The 17,771-nt window shown below is 34.6% G+C and overlaps 1 protein-coding gene across 1 annotated transcript in view; it reads right to left on the bottom strand.

Moving 5' to 3' along the window:
• Positions 1-955: 955 nt before the first annotated feature.
• The window catches only part of LOC149779215 (uncharacterized), a 76,434-nt gene continuing 59,618 nt past the window's right edge, over positions 956-17,771 (bottom strand). Inside the window, exons 13-15 of the mRNA XM_089939784.1 lie at positions 13,238-14,076; positions 11,256-11,566; positions 956-8,088 (exon numbers count right to left, since the gene is read on the bottom strand). Of these exons, the coding sequence (XP_089795910.1) occupies positions 7,876-8,088; positions 11,256-11,566; positions 13,238-14,076 (1,363 nt within the window). The 3' untranslated portion in view covers positions 956-7,875. The remainder of the gene's footprint in view (positions 8,089-11,255; positions 11,567-13,237; positions 14,077-17,771) is intronic.

Consider the following 17,771-nt stretch of genomic DNA (forward strand, 5'->3'; position numbering starts at 1 on the left):
GTACGTGAGAAAGCCTGCCAGTAGCTTCTCGTGGGTCGGTGGTTCTTCCCGGGGTTTTCCAGGGTTCTTCCTCCACCAATTATACTGGCCACCATATATAGCCTATCTTGTGCTGAAAAATGATGCTAAACCCTACAAAAACAACAACAACAACTAATACTATTGAATCGGAAGTAGTATGCTCTTGAATAGACTTGGACTCCATTCGTGGTACTACTGAATCGGAAGTATGCTCTTGAATAGAATTGGAACTACATTTGTGGTACTACTGAATTGGAAGTAGTATGCTCTTGAATAGACCTGGACTCCATTCGTGGTACTACTGAATCGGAAGTAGTATGATCTTGAATAGACTTGGACTCCATTTGTGGTACTACTGAATCGGAAGTAGTATGCTCTTGAATAGACTTAGACTGCATTCGTGGTACTGCTGAATCGGAAGTAGTATGCTCTTGAATAGACTTGGACTCCATTTGTGGTACTACTGAATCGGAAGTAGTATGCTCTTGAATAGACTTGGACTCCATTCGTGGTACTACTGAATCGGAAGTATCAATATCTTTACACCGCTCTTCCTTAAACTTTTTCCCCCGTGAAGAATGCCAGATTTGAGGATGGGATGTGTTTTTTATATTTTATTATTTTATTTTTTTATTATCTTTTTTAAATCTTCCGGAAGTGTCATTTACCACTCATTTTGTATTTGGCTAGCTGATAATGTAAAGCAAATACATGTACACACGACGCTGGTAGTCCTATAGGGCACGTACAGAATGCAGATGTTGATGTAGCCTCAAATATCTCTAAAATTGTGACCTGTAACGATTAAAATGTATACATATGAAATGTCCATTTTCAGATTTTGTGTTCGTGTTATTAAGCAACTTGCAAATTTTTTGCTTGAAACTATATGTATTAACGGACATACTACATGCTGAAAATGAAAATAACTTACTTCAGTCTGCAGTGGTGTTTTATTTTCCCTCTGCGATCAGTAAATAGTACATGCTTGTCACCTACTATTGTTTTGTCTAATAATAATAAAATAATATCTACTCAACTCATTTTGCCTATAACTCGTTGATTTTAATTTAAAAAATCCCATTCACCATGGTAACTATGTATCACAACATACCCTCAAAACGTGGCTGGCATCAAAGCTATGAATATTCTACCTTGATCTTCCTTGATGAGCCGAAACTTGATCAACAAACGTGGCTTTGAGACTTTTTATTAGTGTTACTTATCTTTGGGGAAAATGGTACTTTGGGGAGAGTGGCAATCTTGGGCAGATGGGCTGGGAATTGGGAGAGTGGTAATCTTGGGCAGATGGGCCGGAAATGAACATATGTAAACCGATGGCGGAAATTTCTACATTTATTTGGAATGGGGAGAAGGTAATAGCTATGATATGGTGAAAGATGAGAAAGATAAGCATATGTAACTGCTAAATAATTACTTCCAACAGAGTGTAGATAATAAGGAAAAATACTGCCTCTTACTCTTAGATCTTGGATGTACCCTTTCCTGAAATACTTTAAAGCCCCAATGCCACCGTATAGAATAAATTTCCAATCTAACTAAAGTTTAGGAGGCCGTAAATGATTTGTTTTAAAAAGCACTCTGACACAAACCGTTCTTAGAATTAATCAAGGTGTTGGGTTTAAACGACATTCAACTATTCAATTTAGAATTAAGAGGCGCCATCCCTTAATCGAGTCAACGATGTCGCTCGTAATTCCATTCTTTTTTCGGGAGTGTTCCAAAAGTAGTAATGTGAACCTTCGACAAATTCTGTTAATGACTGATCTAATTACAACATTCTCACGTGGCGCACAAACCGATTTGGGGGGGGGGGAACAAAAAAAGGTGGGTCCGCTTTTTGTAAGCAGATCTGAGAAGGAAAAGTGTTGGCTAAATAAAATTAAAAAAACACTGGTGAATATTAGTGATATTATGGGGGCGCAAGAATGCACTGAAACAATGCTGGATGAAGACAAGCCACGGATTTCCATATTATTGGTAAGCAAACGATACGGACTTGTAAACATAATTAACGTCAGTTATGCCTTTTTAATCTTGGCCGAGTACTGCATCGTATCAAACAAAAAATGAGAATAAAGTATGACACAAGGACCACCTACCGTATATGACATAGCATGGTGTTGGTTTCTTATGTTTACAATGGTGATGTCATCAAATGTTGTGTTCCAGCTTCCCAGTCTTAAATGGATGAGTTTGATAATGAACAAGAGTCATACATATTAATGATGTAATGTATTATTTGATTGGCTGAAAATGTTATCACTCTAGAAATTGCTTTTGTCGTCTGATTTTTGTCAAACTTGAAATACATGCTTTTTTTATCATAATCATTTGGAGTGTCTTTTTTTAATTAAAAAAATATTTTGTTTATACCTCCAGGACCACCTCACCCATCCACCCAAAGAAATGACAATATATTCCAGATCACTGGCACTAATTTCTGACATTTGTACAGAATTGCTTTAAATATTTGCAAGCTACACAGTGATATACTGATTTACATGAATGATGGCAGCGTGATCATATTTTTGGTTTAATAATAATAATAATAATAATAATATACACATATACAGCTAATTCACAAGGTGTAGGGGAGTGAGATAGGGTGTGTGTGATAGAGACTGCATGGCTGCACATTCAAAATTATGACAACTTACTGTTTGAAACATCTGGTCTAGAACCTGTCATTTTGATTTACTTAACAGGCTCTATCCATACTAAATTCCTTCTCAAAACACGTTTACAACCTCTTAGACCAAATTTCATCTGACTCTTCCCACCCCATATGAGAAATAGACAATATCTAAAATAGAGTGAGAAGGTTTAGAAGAAAATAATATTAGCCATCTCTCTAAATCCCAACTCTAGCTTTAGTTTAAGCTGATTTCATTTCCTTAACTTTTATAACACTGTTCAGGACAGTTTCCACTGTTTCATGGTGAGAAAGGCAAAGTCCACATCATCAAAATATAAATAGGTTGTTTTTTTCATTTGGAATTACAACAGGAGAGACTGAAAACTTCTGTTTTTCATTTTAGATAAATTATATTTGTTTGAAAAATAGGAAATACGACAATATTCCAAGAGCCAATGGATGTCTCAATGAAGAGCGATATCAACCATCCCACCTGAATAATCAACTCATATTGGCCTTTCTAGATGAAACAATGTTACAATGTCCATGTCATAATGTAATTTGGAAAAGCAACTGAACGTCAGGGCCCACAACACACACTCTCTCCATCAAACACACACACACACATACAAGGGTACAAATGCAAATTTCTATATATAAAATTGTTCTACACATGTCTCAATTGTATGTGGCCACCTATTTTGCATTACTCTAGAAGAATCATGTTTTATATTTTTTAAATTGCATAAACAACTGCTTCATTGGTTTCTTTCTGTTGCTTTGTTTCTTCGTTAGGAAAATACTCTTCTATGATGGTAAACTCACACAGCCACCATCTCCCCACCCCCTTCTTAACTTATAAAAAGAGTTTTATTGTCAGCTTGTATCAACCCAATTCATGTATTTTTAAGGTTTTTATCACTTTGTGCACTGATTATGTTCCATAAATGATACTCTCTTTCTCTCTCCCCAGGCTTTACAAAATCCATTTAAATAGACACTGCTTCCAGGTGATTGTTTAGTAGATCCTTAATCTCTTCTGAAAACAGTTTGTTGCTTCTGAATTTTGCAACTTATTACCTTTTTTTATACCACGTCAACCCAAATTTCAAATACAAAAACACACTTTAAACTGAAGATTTAAAGACAGAACAAGTTTCATGTCAACAGGTGTACTAGCATAGGAATTATGGTTTCTATAAAATGGTCAAACATTTTAATTTTAAACAATTTCAAATAAATCCTGATTGTAGGCCACAGTGACCCAGTTTTACTGCAAAGCACACTTCCATCTTAAGATGCACTCTCACTGTAAGTTTGATTGTAATATGTGAGAAGGTAGGAATTAGGGTTCGAACAAGATGTTTATCTTCTTTTTCTAATTAAAGATACTAAAAAAAGGTCACTGTTACAATTGTTAGGATACAAAAACATGGAAACCATGAGTAAGTCTGATGTCAACTGGCGTAATAGTATACATCCCAGAACAGACGAACTGATGAACAAGGGAAATCCAGCATGAAACTAATGCGCAAAGTAGTTTTATGCTAGTAAATTTTACTGAATTTTTTTTTGAATTCAGTTTGTTTTTGTAAAATTAATGAAGATGAATTACATATCTTGTTTGCTTCAAAGTTTTTGCTGCGATGTTTGCCTCACAAATACATTTGCAGAAAGAGAGTCTTTTGTATATCAGATCTAAACAATTGCAAGATCTGAAACATATTTGACATTTCTGGGAAGATTGTATTTTATTCAGGTATTACAAAACAATGCATGCATTTGTTACAGTGCTTTGACACTTCTAGAAAGTCCATATCAATTCAAAACAATGTGTACATTTGTTACAATGCTTTGATACTTCTAGAGAGTACATACTGATTCATGTACGGTGTATTGTAAAACAATGTGTACATTTGTTACAATGCTTTGATACTTCTAGAAAGTCTGTATTGATTCATGTACAGTGTATTGTAAAACAATGTATGCATTTGTTACAACACTTTGACACTTCCAGAAAACCTGTATTGATTCATGTATCTTCCCCCAAAAAACGACATAAATTTAATAAGTAAAAATTATATATTAAAATCATTTTCATTAAAAAAACTCATATTACATCATCAAGACATACAAATTTAAAAATTACATATTAGTGTTCACATTATTAGAGTGTCATTTAAAATAAACCAGCTCCAGTGTATGTACAATAAGAAAAGCGATTTAGCTCTATGACCAAACTGTAACATGAATTACTTTCCCAAAAGTGTATACAATTTCTATAAATGCATATGCATGTTCCCTCAGTCTCTGTGCAAGTAAAAAATGGACAAAAAAATGTCAGTTTGCCAATGTCTATACAGAACAAATTTTAAGTAATTTTCATTTATGTTTGCATTTTAGTTATCGTCCCATTGTTTTTATTTACACAAAAATGTATAGTGATTTTATGGATTTTGCTTCCACTCATCTTAGGTATAAACATTAAAAAGTACATGACCCACGCACAAGTTGACCCACAAGTCCAAGAAAACATCACAAGATGAACATGGTAAGTTCTAAATGCCTTTATTTAGGCAAACTTATATTAGTAAAAGTTATGTGTAAACTCTTCTCTGTAATGTCATGTACGATTATTACTTGGAAATGTTATAACTTAATATAATTTGTTTTAAAAGCCAATAAGTTTATTTAATTCACTGTTTTCTTTCTATTTCTGCCTAATTCAGATTTGCTTAAAATTTGACCAGATGATGATGAGAACTGAGCATTCACTGGTTGCTATAACAGTCCCACTCCCTTCTAATTAATTATTGTTTCTTTATGTGCTATTGCATTAGAATTTTGCATGAGTGCACCAGTATTTATGTTTTTATTTTGCCTTGAAATTGTAAATACTAAACTCATTAAAATGTGACCCCAGCATGACAACAATGAACAACCATAGTGTTTGGAACAATGCTCACATTTAAGCTGGTGAGCTTATCTACATAATGGCGCCACCACATGTACATTGAATGTTAGAACTTGTGCTGAATGAAGTACATCCCTTTGATTTGAATCATAGAAACCACTTCAATAAATTTAAAATATCTCCAGAAGAAAACCCACATAAATAAGGTTTCATCTGAGTTGTAATTCGCTCTGACGCAAGTGACCTTACACCCAATTTTATGCAGCTATGATAATCTTGCTAATATTTTGCAGTAAAAGGCAATTACACATCAAAGTACAGGTATAGCAGCCAGTCAAATTCCTTCTCAACCCAAGTCAGTTTCAGGGTTTTAACAATTAAATGGCCTGGATTGCTGCTGAAAAACAAAAGACAAATCAGCCAATTGAATAATAAACAAAGGAGATGTCGAAACATACAGCTTTCCAGTGTGTGGACAATTTTGATTTTGTTCAGCCAAAAAATTGTAACTCATAAGTGCATGGATCAACATAAATGAAACAGCTACATACATCTAGCTGAAATGTCATCTGGAAGAATGTGATTTGGTAGAAACAATGAATAAAGCAAAATCTGCATCCAATAATTTTGGGAATAAACAAGGATTTAATTAAAGCTAAGCATGATATGCACTGTGTAAGTACTGTTCAATATAGTACAGCCTGGTCTCCCAGAACTGGCCCATAATTATGAAGTCTTTATTTACCTTTATTTAATGTCATGTTGGAGAAATCAGAAAATATCCACATGCAAAGTGTTGGGACACTGAAAATGTATTTTTGGAACAAATTATTTTCTTGTGTCCCAAGATTTACAGCCATTATGGTAATCAACAAACAAACTTAAAATTTTAAAAGTTAAGACCTTGGCAGCAGATAAGCTGAACCTTTTTTTTCCAGGCTTTTGTTTCTTCTAAATTATTCAGCTTATACACAAGTATAAGAATGAAGAAGAATGAGGGAGTTGTAAACATGCATTATGAGAGAGGCAATGTTAATATTCACAGCAAGAACTTATAAAGAACAAGTTTCAAAATAGGCACAAACCTTCAGAAAGAGATTAAAAAAAACTGACATTATTAATGGACACTTCAAATATTAATAATAATATTAATGACATTTAAATAAAACATGATGTATATATTATCCATTTTTATATATAAAGAAAACAGCAAAAAATAAAAAAGACACACATAGTAATACTACAATATACAGTATAACAAAATCTAAGATCCCCCCATGGAATCTGCATGTTATTTGCACACACAACACTGGACTTGAAAATCAGCAGTAATGTTATTTTAAAAATCTGTGATAAATAAAATTATTAAAACAAATGTAGAAATTGTTGCAGAAATATACATTACAGATGTATAGAAGTGTGAAAGGTGTAATAAACTGTATACACTTGTGCACCTGCCCTAAATATAGTGTACAACATGTGCATTTTAGGTATGGCTTCACTTTAGATCCAACGTTACAGTGCTTTATAAGCAGCAGTACAGTATGTAGTGTTTCACATGTTGGTTATAAATGTCCAGTTTGTTCTTTATTAGTACATGTGGTACTTTTCATTGTCTTCTGAGTGAAAAGCAAGCAGTACTTACAGAATTTATTTTTGTATTATCATCCTCCTTGGCATTAAAATCAAGAATCTGTATCCTCAATGTCTTCAGCAAGAAGATCAAAAACAAGTTAGAAACCCACAAAATCAAATATAATATTTTGTGTAATTCTATGTCACTGAAATTTAGCAATGTTTTAGAGGGTCCAAATATTAATGAAATCTGAAAATTCTAGGTCTATTATAATTATAGCTATGGAATGTCACATTTTTGGACTTCAAACTTGAGCTGTAGTGTGTTTACTTAAGCTGTTTTGATAATAATGGGCCAGGCCTTGACTTCTTGAAATTTAAAAGCAAGAAACTCAAATGAAAGCTAGGAATTTGGAAATTCTGAAAGCCTGCAACTTTTACTATAATAAAATTAGTAGCATGGAACTTAAAGATTCCTGCTGATTTTGGCTCCTCTATTTGCAAACCAAAATTTAAATATGTTCAACAGAAGGCATCTGAGTATTTGGTCTCACTTGGTGATTTGATATTGAAATTTATTCTCAAAATGTAACAAGCCAGGCAAAGTTTTATATTAACATTTTATGACATTAAACTGAATTCTAATGCTGCCCTAGAATCTGCCACTGCTGGGAAAAAGGTCTTTCAAGACTCTTTGAAATATTATTTAATTACTTGTCTCTAAAATTGAAAATTCTTCATATAGTTGGAACTTGAGCACTGTCCCTTCCGTGTTGTCAAGAGCCTCTTGCAATATTTTTTGGAGATTTTCAAGAAGTTCCTTAAATTGTTCTGAAAACATGCCTGCTAATTTTGATTTTCGTCGCAGTATTGCTTTGATTGCATCTTTAATCAAGTTGACTTCCACATGGACACAATCCTAAAAATGGAACAAGATAAATGAAATGAGAGATGATTTAAGAACAAAATTTCCATAGCAGATCAATAAATTACTATATAAATCAACAAGTCTTTAACTTGAAAAGAAATGCATTTCCCATCTCTATTTCTTGCTTTATGTCAGGATTAAATTAAGAATTTAACTTGTTTCTTGCTGTGGAAATTGAACAGATGACATGTCTTAAAAATATTACATGGGTATCAGGTAATCAAAAAAGGGGGAGGCCCCAAGTAGCCGAGAGGTCCAAAGTGATTGCATTTAACTGATCATTGCCATCTCACCTTTGTCTGAATGGGTTTGAGTCTTGGGCTTAGCCAATGTGGGCATGTGAGAAATTCTTACCAGGGTTTTCCCAAGCTTTACCTCAATGGTTATACTTGCTGCCATAGCCTATTTTGCAATGAGAAATGAAGTTAAACCCCAATAAACAACAATTTTACTGATCTGCTAACCATACAAAAAATGATGCCTCTGCACTGGCAGCTGGCACATTAGGTGCACCAAGTCACTGCTGAACTTTGACTTGTTGACTCTCATCTGCCTTAATACATCTATGAATCTATGAAGGGACTGATGCTCTATTGACAAAAAGATTTTATAGGAATTAAAGATAAAACTATTTCTTTTTTTAAAAAGGCTGTATTTGTATTCAATTATTGTTCATTAGTCATAACAAAATGTTATGACTAATGAACTCTATCATTCAAAGTATTCAGCAAATATCAGCAATTCAGCAAGGTATGCAGGAAACACATATCAAATTTGATAGAAATCGTTTTTTTACAATAATGCTCTCAAAAAGTGAAGTTTAAAACCTTTCACCATTGAATTAATGGTGGAGTATCAACTGTTAACTTTTTACTGAAATGCAGCTTGATATAAAGTCTGGTCAAAATTAATTTTCCCTGTACAAATGCATAGTGTACAAAAGCGCAGTAAAGCAGAGAAAAAAACAGAAGCCACTCTTAACTTGACCACAAGATCAAGTCTGGATAGCAAACTTATTTTCAACAGTGCAGCCATGTTGGCAGTCTGATCTACACTATTACCATTCAGGGACAAACTACACGCTGCAAAAGTTACATGTCAATGTCACCATCTGTTCCAAAGGGATTAGAGATTATCGCTTATATATAGGAGTTAAGCTTGGCACCATTTTCATTCAGGATCAACTAAATTTCATAGTAATTCTTTTCAAGAAAGCTCCATGTCAGTAAGTCAATTCATTCAGGATGAATAGTGAAAACAAGCTTTTGAACATGGCTATTTTGTCAACCATACTGGATGTCCAGGTGGCACCATTTTCATTTCAACACTAGCGAAACCTCAGAATAAATCTAAGATAATAATGAGTGCCACGTTTCAGGACTAAGTTCAGGCAAAAGAGCAATGAAAAATGGTTGCTAACAGATGGCAGAAAGGACGATCATCACAACCATTTTCATTTCAACACTAGCTAAACCTCAGAATAAATCTAAGATAATAATTAGTGCCAAGTTTCATGACTTAGTTCAGGCAAAAGAGCAATGAAAAATGGCTGCTAACAGATGGCAGAAAGGAGGACCATCACATTTTGATCTTTGTACAGTAGTACAATAATTGCATTTACAAAGACCATCATCTCTGACCTTTAACAAATCGATATGAGCTTAGTCATACAACTGGAGCATAAAACGAAAATAACAGTGAATAATAATTGGTTTAATATGGTACTACTTATCTGAATGCATACCAACATCATTTCAAAACTGTATGTGCATCGTATGGCAAAAGTGATAAGTAGTTTTTCTTTTACTTTGCGATAAGAAAAAATATTTAAAATGAAATATTTCTTGCAGCCTGGTAATTTTGTTTTTGCAGTTTGATAGAATAACCTATACTTATTGTTAACACAAAATATAAAGAAAGCTTTAAGAGAATAGTTAATTCTATGAAACCTCCTGGTGTGTGTGTGTGATTTAGACTTTTAACATAGCTTTAACAATTTTCCAGGCATATCACTATGATATCTGCAGTGTGGCAGATTAAAGTGATGTCTAACACTGGGGCATCATGCCACAGACATGTAGCATGATGTCCCACCCAGTCACATTATCCTGACACCAGGTCGACCAGTTCTAACACTAACCTCTTAATGCTGAGTGCCTAGCGAGGCAGCTGTTAGTACCATTTTTACTTGTTTTTGGTATGACTCGGCCAGGGTGAAACCTCCTGGTAATGTGCATCCTAAAATGATCATGAACTGTCGTATATATGACTTTTTCATGTACTCTCCAAAACTAAACTACTCATTCTGTGCTTAGTTGTCATGACAGCATGATAAATCAACTCAAAATGGAAAATGTTAACAAAGAAAACACACATTTATGTTATCGGCTGATGTGCGTAACAAATTTTGGTAAAAATACCATGTGCAGTTCAAGAGTCACATGCTCCAGAAGATGAAATGTTCACTAAAAATGGAAGCAAGAACATAAGTTTCATAGCAACAACCATATCCTTCTTATGACATACCTGTCTCTGTGTGTGTGTGTGTGATTTGGACTTTTAACATAGCTTTTTTTTAAAATTCAGTCATATCGCTACAATGTCTGCAGTCTGGCAGTTTATAGTGGTCAAGCACTGGGGCATCATGCTAGCATCAGGTCCCACCCAGTCACATTATCCTGACACCAGGCTGACCAGTCCTAGCACTAACCTCTTAATGTTGTTGTAGGGTTTAATGCCATTTTTCAGCACATAATAGGCTATACTTAGCGTCCAGTATTAATGGTGGAGGAAGAACCCGGGAAAACCCCGGAAAGAACCATCGACATTCGAGAAGCTACTGGCAAGCTTTCTCACATACCCACACTGGCCGAATCTGAGACTCAAACCTACGCAGACAGAAATGAGATGGCAGTGATATGTAATGGAAAGCGTTTTAGACCTAATCTCTTAATGCTCAGCACCAAGTGAGGCAGCTGTTAGTACCAATTTAATAAGTGTTTTGTGTGAATCCGCTTCAAACCCACTACCTCCCGCATCTGAGGTGGACCCACCAACCACTAGGCCTCTGGAGTGTTCTATCACACATCTGTGTTGAGGGAGAAGACAATGAAGGTACATCTTCACTCAACAGATTAAGCCATGCCAATAATTATTACCTTTTTGATTATTAAACCACAATCTTCACAACTGTTTTCAAGACAACTTGTCATAGCCTGGTTCAGATTGTCCAGCTTTACCGGACAGTTGAGCTTCAGCTCCTTCACACTGTCTCGTATTTTAGCTTCCAATGTCCTTCCACAAGCTCGGACCTTCCAGAGGTCTTCCAAATTTCTCAATTCTTTAGCATTCTTCCCAGCTGTTGGATGAATGGCTATCAATGAAACAGTCTTGTCCACAGCACAAGATGGAGACAATTTCTTGTAGAACACCAGCATTTCCTGTATTTGACATTGCAGCTTCTTTTCCTCTGCAATACAAAAATGATTCTGGTTTTAAACAGAGATATGTTCTTAAGTCACTTGTTTAGGCTCGAATAAACATTAACACAAGAAAGAGTGAAAACAACAAGCTTTTAAAAATACAATAATTTGTTTCCTGGGAAAAATTCTGTAAAATATGAAAGAAAATATGAACTTACGATTTTATAGAATCAAATCCATAAATATTTCCAAAAATAATCTGAGAATAAAATGTGAGTAGTTCTAATAACAAAAATGTTCTACCGATTTCACATTCTAATTCCGACAGAATCCAAGATGGAAGATGATGACGTATGCTACAATCTGTAGTAGTTTTTAAGTCCTTGTAGAAATAAGAATTATTACTCTGGTTTCTGATAGCTGAATACATTTTTATAAAAAACTGTCCTTGTTCCACAATATTACATGAGCACATGTATTTACCAGAAAAATAACAGAATTAATCCTTTTGAATCAAAGTAATTTGAAATAACTCCAAACCAAGTAATCTGAAATAACTCTAAACAGCACAACATACAACTAACAATTTAACAGCCCAGCTTCTACTGAGATTAATTCTCCAAAATATGGGTTATATGGGCTTTCTTAAACGTAAACAAAGGTCATATGATCATCTTCTAGAAGTTTATAGAAGCAAATACTTGCTACAGCTCAACTTTACCATGTGTGACCCTGATGAAAACAAATCATTTTTACTCTAAGAAATAAAAAAAATAAAAACTGTTTATATCTTAAAGGCAAGGTCCCATCATGACCTTGGAAACAACCAATCATTCTAAAATAAAATTGAACTTGTTAACAAAGGTTGCTACAAATTCTGAAACAAGGTCAGGATTTAGATCAACACCTGGTGTTTATAAACTAACAGTCAAGGCCAAAGTATTTTCTAAAAGGAGTATCATCTCTAGTGAATAAATTTATATTACAATATCACGTAATGAAAAATTAAAAAAAATAAAACTGACAAACAATTAAACTGAACTAAGTATATATTAAATCAAATATAATTAAATCAAATATACATAACAATGTACTATAAAATATTTCTGTTTAAAATCAAAATATATACCTCTTAATACAAAATATGTAATTAATGTGATAATACAAAGCCATTCTAATTTTAATTGATTACATCAATGTAACAAACACTTCCACTAGTTGCAAAACAATTGACATTAATTATGTTCTCAAGGAAATACTAGTTGATTAACACTTTCATGTTTAAATATGAGGGCGTACCACATTTATGATGACTAAACTGTAACTGAATTAAAAGATGAAATATGAATTTCACTTAATAAGAGTTTATACTTTTTTTCAAGTCTTGGCACTTGAATTTTCATTAATCAATATTTCATTACTTTACCTAGTACTGTTAATTTTTTAAAAAGAAAAATTAACAAATAATATGCTTTCTTATTAAAACTAGCCAATTTTTATGCTAATTCCAAATTACCTGGCATTAAATGTAGTTTTGGACTAATAAAACTTGGCAATATATAAAAGTTTCATTAACCTATTTTGGGATCTATACCCACCCCATATTATAACCTGGTTCACAAGTAACATGGATAATGCTAAAACAAGGGAGTGGGGTCTAACTGTGATGTTTCTTCTGATCCATGCCCACCCTACCCTTTAGAATTATCAGGTAGTACCAATGTATCTGATGATGTCCTGTTTGAAACTTTCCATAGACGCTGGGGCTGAACTGAGAGAATACATCTCGCTGGTTTGGGATCCCTCCAAAGAGATGGACATGTGACACCTTTCCGGTTTGTAGTAGCACAGGTGGATTTCCTCTCCATCAGTGACATTCTCCTTCATTTTTACTTGAAAACCAAGAAGTTTATAATGTCTGCTAATGTAATCTTTTACACAACTCAAAGTCACAGTTTGAAGGCCAGAGCAACGTAGGTGAAAATCTTCACAGTGAGACCTGTGAATCTGGCCCCTCTTCTTTTTCTCATTTTCACAGTATTTGCAAAGTTTTGTGAAATATCCTTCATCTGTTTCCATGAAATTGTCACCCTGCAATGCCTGACATAGGAAATGGGTGAAATAACTTCCTCTTAAATCACGTTCATTACATAGAGATTTTTCATCCTTGTCACACGATGAAACTTGAAGAATCCCAACTCCTGATTCTCCTTTCTTCCTTGCAAAGTTTTGTTGTGCAGCATGACAGCAGTCAAGAATAACAAGCACTTGATCCACACGCAGTGTCTGATGGAGCATCTCTTTCAGCCATTCTGTTGAGGCATTTATGGTTTCTTTTTTACTTCCCAGATACAGCCCATTTTTCTTGGAACCATGTCCAGTAAAGTAAAATATGAAGAGTGAGTTTTCGAGTCTGTGCAAGTCTGGGTTCTTTTTATTTTCTGTGAGTTCCTCTCTAATATAAGAGTTGACCTTGCTAAATGCTGCCTTGATGCCATCAATCATTTGCACCTCTTCACCTGGCTCTTTTGGTGTAACTACTTCCAAATGTTCCCTTCTTAAATGAAAGAATAATGTTAGTAAAATATAATAATTTCATAGATGGCAGAATTATAAGACAAAACAAAACTTGACTACAAAACAAAGATATGTATTTCACTTGAATTGTCATGAATCCTATGCAGTCTCTAAATTGTGGTTAATTGTAATGTTTGAAAAATTAAATTCCAAGACCTGTTTGGTTTAAGAAGTTTGCATGACTTCAGTATATAGCTGAGCTAAATTTTGATATTAAGATTCAAATGTTCATCAGTAACTGGTCTATTTTATATGCAGAAACTGGACTGACAGAAGAAAAAATCAGTCTACAGTACAAGGTTTTATCTTTAATGTCTACATGCAGAAGAAATCATGGTTGCTGATCAAAGGTATATTTTGCCGCCAATACAGAAAACAAAATTGCAGTTTGCAGCATTGGCGAAGTCATATGCGATCCAGAATAAACTTTTTACACTTTATTTTTTGTACTTTTAAGAAGAAAAAACTATTTTTTCATGTACGAGAAAAATACAAATAAAATTTCAGGGGCCACACAATGACTGTCTTGTATTTATCATGCATGATGTTCTTTCCATACTTTTAAGAAAGACTATTTTTTTCATGTAAGAGAAAAATACATGTATATAAAATTTTGGGAGCCACACCATGAACGTGTTGTATCTGAATTTGTGTTATAATGGAGTATGCTATAGCAGGGTCATACTGTACTGATTACTCCAGCTTGATGAATCATTGCATATCCCCCTTTATCCTTTCTCTACTTTATTGAGTACATCCAGCTTGATGATAATTCATGTTCTTCTTTATCCTTTCTACACAGTATTGAATACTCCCAGCTTGATGACTCATTCTCTGCTCAGTGTTTTATCCTTTCCTTACAGTATTGAATACTCCTAGCTTGATGACTCATTCTCTGCTCAGTGTTTAATCCTTTTCTACAGTACTGAATACTCCCAGCTTGATGACTCATTCTCTGCTCAGTGTTTTATCCTTTCTCTACTGTACCGAGTACAACCAGCTTGAAGAATAATTATAGTCAAACCCGGTTATCTCGATTACGTCGGGGGTGTAAAAAAATCGTCGACATAACCGGGTCCCGAGATATCCGGGTTCATAAAAACCGGTAATTTTAAAAATGTCCTTGAGCATTACTCCTGTCTCTTGCTGGTGTTTACTGGAATCCCCTCCCACTGCATGTTACAATAAAATAAACAAAACGCTTAATTGATAATAAAATGAAATGAACTAACCTGGTGTTGTTATCATTTATTCCTTTTTTATCATCATAAGTAATTTATTAAAGAAAAAATATATCTATGAACTCTTTATATCACATGTAGCGTATGCATCCATTACTGTAGTGTGCATCACTTATGTCAGATAACACACGACGCATTTTTATAATTGATGTGAATATTGAAAAACAAATCATGTTTGGTTGTACTCAGAGGTTTGAATATGTTATCAGATTGAAAAATGGATCAAAGAAAATCACAAATGAGAGAGTGAGAGAGAAACATCCACCGATTGCTTTCAGGCACCCGCCATTCACGCATAACGCGGTGTTAGGTGCAAAATAACCAAGATTGTATTATATCCAGGTTAATATATGACAGTATCTCGCAGATAAAGATCAATATATGTTTTTGAAAATACATGTACATGTACATGTACATTGACTGTGAGTGCAAATGACACTCCTTTCGCTAGCATAGGTTACAAAGAGTATTTATTAAAGCAAGTTAATGTTGAGTAGACTACTTACCCCGCAGGCATCAATGCGAGTTTGTATCAATTATGATTCCAGATGGCAAATAAACAGATGCGTGGGTGGTGAATAAACACATCCGGTAGCGAGCAGTAAACTAATTCTTTGAACTTACCGGCAGGATATCAAATACAAAGGTTATTTTATTGCAAAGCAAACTGGAAACTGGAAACTGACTTTTGATTCTTTCAAGTGTGCCGATTCTTATTTTCTTTTCTGTTTTTCTTTTTGCTGACTTGGGTTCCCCTTTACTGGTATTCACAGGAATTTTGAAAATAAATTAAAACAATGGAAGCCAATTTTTCTGCCAGACCTAAATAAGATATATTACAAATAAGAAAACAAAACAAAATTAAGAAGACCTCAAGCATGAGAACTAAATTATGGGGCCTCGACTGCCATTGTATAGAAGCCAAGTGCCTGAGATTATCCATTCGCGTGCATATATACGAGCATATATATAGGGTGATATTCTGCCTAGAAATATATCTGTTCTGTTTATTTTCTGTTGACAAGTACATGTACAGTATATGCTGTTTCATGAGAGAGAAAAAAATGTTCCAAAAGAGAAAGCTTTCAAACCAAAACATTGAACTGAAGTATGAAATTTTGCTACAACTTGAAAAAGGCGAAAAGTGTGCTGATTTGGCAAACAAGTACAACATTCCATCAAACACTATTTCAGGCTGGAAGAAAAATGCTGATAAAATCAAAACTACTTATGAACTTGGACAATTTGGTCCCGATAGAAAGAAAATGCGTTCCGCAAAGTTCGATGATGTCGACGAGGCAACACTAAAATGGTTTAAAAACGTCCGTGCCGAAAATATCCCAGTAGATGGCCCTCGTATCCAGCAACAGGCTGAGAAATTTGCAAAAGACCTGGGACACGAAACATGGAAAGCATCACATGGCTGGTTAGATCGTTTCAAACAGCGCAATAATATATGTTTTAAAACCGTGTGTGGAGAGAGTGCATCTGTTTCAGATGTGGCTGTTAAGGAATGGTATAAAGAAGTTTTGCCAAAAATCTTAGACAAGTTCAAGCCATGCGATATATACAATGCTGATGAAACGGGGCTATTTTGGCAATGTCTGCCTAACAAGACGATGGATTTCAAAGGAAACAAATGCCATGGAGGAAAAAAATCCAAAGAGAGAGTAACTTTGCTTTTGGCCGGAAATATGGATGGAAGTGACAAGATCAAGCCATTAATAATAGGAAAATCAGAAAATCCAAGATGCTTCAAAAACCTGAATAGGTCTTCTCTCCCCGTTGACTATAAAAGCCAGTCAAATAGCTGGATGACAGGTGATATCTTTACCAGCTGGTTACGCAAGTTAGATCGCCACTTACAGTTTGAAAAACGAAAGATCGCATTGATAATAGACAACTGCCGTGCTCACCCACGTGTAGAAGGGTTACAAGCAATCACAGTGTATTTTCTTCCTCCCAGTGCTACCAGTAAGCTTCAGCCACTCGACCAAGGAATAATTCAGGCTTTTAAAATCCATTATCGGAAAGCTTTAGTTTGCAATTATTTGCTTGCAGTTGAGGAAAAGCGATCCTATAAACCAACTCTGCTAGACGCCATCATGTATGCCCGTGCAGCTTGGAACAGTGTATCGCCGAAAACCATTCAAAACTGCTGGTTCCATTGTATTTTTCCGGAAATTTCTGATGAAGAATTTCACCAGCAGTGTTTAATTGCACAATAAATTAAAGAGCCTCAATCAGAAATAGGTCTTGAAGCGATGGCTGATGAGATTGCGGACTCCATAGGCATTGCTCGGGATGAATTTTCTAATTATGTTCACGTGGATGATGATGCCAATGCCTATGGTGAACTTACTGATGAGGAAATAATCCAATCGGTGACAACGAAGCAGATACAATCATGCAAGCAAGATGATGATGATGATCA

The sequence above is a fragment of the Sinohyriopsis cumingii genome, chromosome 17 (assembly GCF_028554795.1).
Source record: "Sinohyriopsis cumingii isolate HCF-2022 chromosome 17, ASM2855479v2, whole genome shotgun sequence".
Lineage (NCBI taxonomy): Eukaryota > Metazoa > Mollusca > Bivalvia > Unionida > Unionidae > Sinohyriopsis > Sinohyriopsis cumingii.